The sequence below is a fragment of the Sturnus vulgaris genome, chromosome 18 (assembly GCF_052056855.1).
Source record: "Sturnus vulgaris isolate bStuVul1 chromosome 18, bStuVul1.hap1, whole genome shotgun sequence".
Taxonomy (NCBI): domain Eukaryota; kingdom Metazoa; phylum Chordata; class Aves; order Passeriformes; family Sturnidae; genus Sturnus; species Sturnus vulgaris.
The window spans coordinates 13,235,983-13,242,180 of NC_142260.1; the positions used below are offsets into that span (position 1 = coordinate 13,235,983).

General features: G+C 37.1%; 1 protein-coding gene across 2 annotated transcripts in view; it reads left to right on the forward strand.

The window, feature by feature from the left end:
• Window positions 1–4,010, forward strand: part of LGR4 (leucine rich repeat containing G protein-coupled receptor 4) — an 81,007-nt gene extending 76,997 nt beyond the window's left edge. For both annotated transcript variants that reach the window (XM_088175432.1, XM_014889813.2), the window contains exon 18: window positions 1,046–4,010. In XM_088175432.1, the coding sequence (XP_088031558.1) occupies window positions 1,046–2,322 (1,277 nt within the window). In that variant the 3' untranslated portion in view covers window positions 2,323–4,010. The remainder of the gene's footprint in view (window positions 1–1,045) is intronic.
• Window positions 4,011–6,198: the final 2,188 nt, after the last annotated feature.

A 6,198-nucleotide genomic window follows, 5' to 3' on the forward strand; every position in this document is an offset into this window, starting at 1 on the left:
GCTTTAGGCCTTGCACTGAGAGTTTTGCACTGACATTTAGTCATTCTTGGCAGTTGTTCCTGCCCATGTTAGGGATGGCTTGTCCTTACCTTTCCCCTGTGTAAAGGAAAGGCATGTGCACAGAGCCAGGGTCACAGGCGGAATGCAGCTCAGAAGCTCCAGCCTTTGCAGTTTGGCATTTTCCTCCAGCTCCCTGCAGGTAGGGATCCTGAGCTGTTGTACTTAGGACTATCAGCAGTGCCTAATGGTTATAGGAGAGGTTAAATTCATTGTTACTTAAAATCAGTAGGATTTTTCTATGGAATAAACAGCAGTTAGGGGGATTAGAAGGGTATGCAATAGTAGTGACCTTTTCCCCTGTCTTGTCTTGTCTCCTATTATTTTGTTTGTTGGACTTTATTATTAGGCTGTTTCAAGTGGCAAAAGAAGAAGAAAAAAATAATTTTCTCATATGACTTTTCAAGCTCACAGTGCCTTTCAGTGGTGAGGCTGGAGGACAGGGCATGACCACATGCCTGTCCCTGTTAAAGCTGATTAAATTGAATTTGTCTGCTGTTTTACAGATGTTTCATTGTGACCAAAAGTTACTCCAGAAGGCATTTTTGTGAATAATTCTTTGAGAGAATATATTCCTTCTAAAAAATTATTTTCCCTTAGAAGGGGATTGTGAACATTCAATTTTATATTTTTTGCCGACCTTCTTTATGAAATATGAAATCTACGTAAAATAAGTATTTAGGTGGCACTAATAAAAGCTATTTTGAATAGCTAAAAGGTAAGTAAGTTTGTTTAGCTAGCTTGTTTATACAAAATGTTCTCAAGAGACCATTCACTGCAGTAATTATTATTTCAGGCATAATTAATTAGTAAATAACTTCAGCAGAATAGTTTGCTTTTAACTGACCTATTTAGCAGTTCAGCTGTGTATTCTATTCATGATTTAGTGAGGAGTGCGCTTTTAAGACCTTTTCAAAATCTTGCTTATTAAAGCAAAATTTTTTCCTAAACTGGTTGTCCTTCTGTTTGTTTTTTTGTTTTCTTCTAGGTGCTTTTAAGCCTTGTGAATATTTATTGGGCAGCTGGATGATTCGCCTTACTGTCTGGTTTATTTTTTTGGTTGCTTTGTTCTTCAACCTGCTTGTCATGTTAACAATATTTGCATCCTGTACTACATTGCCATCTTCCAAACTGTTTATAAGCCTGATTTCTGTCTCTAACTTATTTATGGGAGTTTATACTGGTATTTTAACTTTCTTGGATGCTGTATCTTGGGGAAGATTTGCGGAGTTTGGCATATGGTGGGAGACTGGCAGTGGTTGCAGAATTGCTGGGTTTCTTGCAGTTTTTTCATCAGAAAGTGCCATTTTTTTCCTGATGTTGGCAGCTGTTGAACGGAGCTTCTCTGCAAAGGAGTTTATTAAAAAGGGGAAAAGCAATCACCAAAAACAGTTTCAAATTGCAGCATTTTTTGCTTTCCTTTGTGCTCTCGTAGCGGGATGCTTGCCACTTTTTTATAAAGCAGAGTACTCAGCATCACCCCTTTGCTTGCCCTTTCCTACTGGAGAAACACCTTTGTTAGGTTTCACAGTAACTTTAGTGCTACTGAATTCATTAGCATTTTTGCTAATGGCTGTTATCTACACTAAACTCTATTGCAACTTGGAAAAGGAGGATCTCTCTGAAAACTCACAGTCCAACACGATTAAGCATGTTGCTTGGCTAATCTTCACGAACTGCATCTTTTTCTGTCCTGTTGCATTTTTCTCATTTGCACCACTGATCACTGCAATTTCTATCAGCCCTGAAATCATGAAGTCTGTTACTTTGATATTTTTCCCGTTGCCTGCTTGCCTGAATCCAGTCCTGTATGTATTCTTCAACCCGAAGTTCAAGGAAGACTGGAAGTTGCTCAGGCGCCATCTGACCAGGAAGAATGGAGCAGTAGCAATTGCTGTCAGTGCTCAAGGGGGCTGCACAACACAGGATTTCTACTACGACTGTGGCATTTACACCCACTTGGAGGGTAACATTGCTCTGTGTGAGTGCTGCGAATCACTCCTTTTATCCAAGCCCATGCCCTGTAAACATTTAATCAAATCCCACAGCTGTCCTGCACTGGCAGTGGTGCCTTGCCAGAGGTCAGATGGCTACTGGTCAGACTGTGGCACCCAGTCAGCCCACTCTGACTATGCGGACGAGGACGACTCCTTCGTGTCGGACAGCTCGGACCAAGTGCAGGCCTGTGGCCGTGCGTGCTTCTACCAAAGCAGAGGGTTCCCTTTGGTTCGTTATGCCTACAACATACCAAGAATTAAAGACTGAAAAGGCTTTCTGCCATCAACTGTTCCAATAAAAGAGTATCCTGTTTTGCAGACCGTTGCCTGTTTTGACCTTTCAAGCAGGAAGCACTTTTGTAATCGTTATTTAGTGTCATTTGTAAAGAAGGGAAGTGGGTAGTAACTTCTTGAGCCATACAGTTTTAAAAAATTAAATAAATCAATTGCCCTGACTGTAAATAATTGGTAAAACAAAATTGTTACCCAATACTTTTACTCTTTTCACACAATAGTGGTTTCTTTTATACAGTTTTTACATGCTAATGGTGTGTTCCACATCATATTGCAGTTGTACTTTGCTTCTGGTGGTGAGGTAAGTTCAGTTGATTTTTCTTTTTTTTCACTTGTGAAAGCACAATATAAGGACAGCTGTTTAATATTATAGAAATTATTTTTAAATGTGTCTTTTTTATAATTAAGCAAAAAAATCTATTGCTAGCTTTGTATAGTATATCCAACATTGAATCTCAGGATGCATTTTATTGCAGGGCCAAAAAAGGGATTAATTCTCCCATACGTAACTGTGACAGCAATATAAGAATACTGTGTTTGTTTCATATTTTAGCTAATGTTCAATATAAAAAAAAAAGTTTGTTGCAGTAAAGTACTTGTAATCCGCAATATTCTGTAGATTTATTGGAATAAGAATATTAACAGCTGTCAGGAATAATAGGGTTAAACACATTTTTCCAGTGATAGTGCATTACTTCAGGTGAACCACAGCAAGTTTCTTCAGTATTATGCAGTTGAGTCATACCATTGGAATGTCGATGTATTGGGGTGTTAGCAGAGCTGGCACTGTATAAAGCTCATGTCTTTGCAGTAAGACTGGCTAATACTCTGCAGCCTGTTGAAAGTTACAGCACTCCAGTAATACCTATGGATAGACTGAGATTTTAGAAAATGGAGAGAAAATGCATGCCAATTTGGAAGTAAAAAAGAAAGCATTTTTCCAGTTGCTTTATTGACAGTGAAGTATACTGTGCAGTGTCACTGATTTTCACATAAATCAGTGCAATCTTTTTAAAGCATTAAAGTTCTGAGACCCAAATGATTTAAGTACAACCAGTGATCAATTTTTTATATTTAGTTTGAAATATGATCAATACAAAGTTAATAATGCATGATTAAGGCGTTATGTAAGGTTTTTGGACAATACATTAAATCAAGAGTAAATCCACTGCCATCCCAGTTACTCTGGAGAAATTCTTGTTAAGATGTAAAGCTAGATCGCTGTTTTGAGAATTAAACTGTATATACTGTTCATACAATGGATTTTTATCTTTGTATTGTAAGTTATTTGATAGAACCCATGATGGGAAATGTGGCTTCAGTTCATTTTGTTAATTAAAGCTACCTCCTAAACAATAGTGGCTGCCAGTAGCAGAATGTTTAAAATGTGGTTTATGTACTTTTTTTCATTGTAAATAGACATGGTTGTATATTTTCACTATAATAAAAACAGGATCCTTGTATATCGAAATGTAGTTTGTACAAAGTATGGGAGGAATATTTACTGTATGCTGTTAATTTTGTAAGCCAAAATATTCAAGTGTAAGAAGGGAAGAAAACCATCCAAGAGTTGTTAATTCTTATATTTACACTCACGAATATTAGATCTGCAATTAGCATGGAATGTTACACTGAAAGCAAAATAAAGGGTACATGAATACCTATGGTTATTTATCTCTGTTTTTCAAAAGTTAAAGCTGAAAACGATGCACGTGGAGAATTATTGAGCATAAATTATGTCTCATGTGCTCTTGTAGTGCACACGTAGTGAAAGTTTCCGGAAAGAACTGCCAGAAAAAACAAGAAAATTGCCAGTTTATAAGTGATTTTATGATTTCAGAGTAGTGCTGACTCCTGGCATGCGAAAGGTTAAAAACTTAAAGTGTTAGCCCTTGTATGAAGCAATCTCTTGATTAAAGATGTGATATATTGTGTTTGAGTGGAAATGTTCTGAGTATGTTTTGAATAATCATACAGATTATAATTTTCAGATTGATACTTTTTTGTTGAAAATTGTGGGATTTTTTTTAAGCCATCATTGTATAAGAGTCACAGCTTGTCCCACATTCACTCTGTTGGCCACCCTGTCAGAGGTAATAAGAATGCTTCTCAAAAAGGCCTGTAAATGTCAGCTGCCATTTATAATCAGTAGGGAAGGAAATCCAACCATGAAGCCTCCATAAAGCCTGTTGTATTTTCAATGTTCTTGTGTACCGATATAGTTCTTCCATTTTACAAGTGAGTCTTGCTGCCATGCTGTTTAAAAAGGTCAGATGTGATCCATCTGAAGCTCTAGTATTTCACCATATCTCAGTATGTTTTTGGAGCTCATCTATACTAGCAATTAACTCTTTTCCAGTCAGCCGAGTGTCTTCCAGCACAAGCTGGTTCTGTCTAATGCTGGTAGAGGGCAAAGAATATGGGCAGCAGCTACTGAAGCCAGCCTGTTAAGAAGCAGAGCAGCAAAACCTCAACATGACCACGTGTGTGATACTCAGAGACAATCACATAAGGAGAAGCAAGACAAATCCAACTGCCAGGTGCTTAATGTCAACTTCTGTTGTGTCTTTACTGGTCAAGCTGATCTCAGGCCAGGGCACAGTGGAATGTTCAGGTGTTCTCATCCAGTGGGATTTTGATGCCACTTCAAAAGCAGTGTCAAAATCCATGGGGACAGCTTGCCTTAAAGCTGTTTTATGTTAGCAATGGGTGGGATTTTTGTTACCTATGTACCGGTGGCTTTCTGAGCTGTCACCTCAGCAGTCTTCAGCTGGGTAAAGCTTCCTAATTTCAGTTTTGAGACTGAAACAAGTGAAACCACAAGTTACAACCTTCTGGGGTGCCAAGAGAAAATAAATCCTCAAATTTTCTAGAGTCTAAAGCTAGCTGAAACTGTTCTTACAGTTGCAGTGACACATCTTGCCTCTAGACCTCTCCACAACTGTCATACTGAGCTCCAGTGCTGGGTTTAGCAGTCAAAAAGGCTTTGCTGTTGACTTCAAACGAAAAACATAGGGTAAGGAGAGCATTTTGTTGTTGTTTTTCTTCCTTATGCTGTTGGAAAGCACCTTCTTGCAGGGTGATGGTCACAAATAAAATTGCCAAAAGTATTCCTATCTTTTCCCCATTAAGAGAAATTTCTTACAGATTTCTATTAGCCTGCTCTGTGGCAATATGCTGGTGAAAGCTCTTCATTTGAAAGTGAGCTTTTTCATTCTGTTATAATAGTAATGCCTCTGCTTTGCAACTTTAATTACACACCTTTTGCCTTTTTAAATTTCTTTCTAGTAGAATGTCTTGTTTATTTATTAATTTACTCAGAAATTTCAAACTTACAGAAAGATACTTCAGTAATTCTTATCACTTTGATTACTAATGCCTTCCATTTCAATTCATAGGGTAATATTTTTAATGAAAAGTACAATGCACAGTTTGTTTTATATGCACTCTCAGTAATTTTTAATTACATAAATGCTTTTGATCTTTCACTGTTAGCATAAGTTTATTTTAGCAGGAGATTTTTTTCAATATTTTCTTTCACATGTTGTACTGTAGAGTCTGATTTAACAACTAGACTTCAGGTGAAGATGATTCAATAAATAAGGAAATGAAATCTAAAATAGGATAATATATCACAGATCACTGATTCCTGTACCATTATATGCTGTAAGAACTTGGAAGGTGAATGGACATAATTTATATGTTGCACTTATGGCACTATTCCAATATAAAATAACATTGTTTAGGTTTTACTTAAATACTAGTTAGCAGTCACTGTGGTGTTTGCTTTTATGGAACTAATTTTGATTTGAGGATAAAAGTAATACGAAGTGTTTACTGGTTTCCAGTA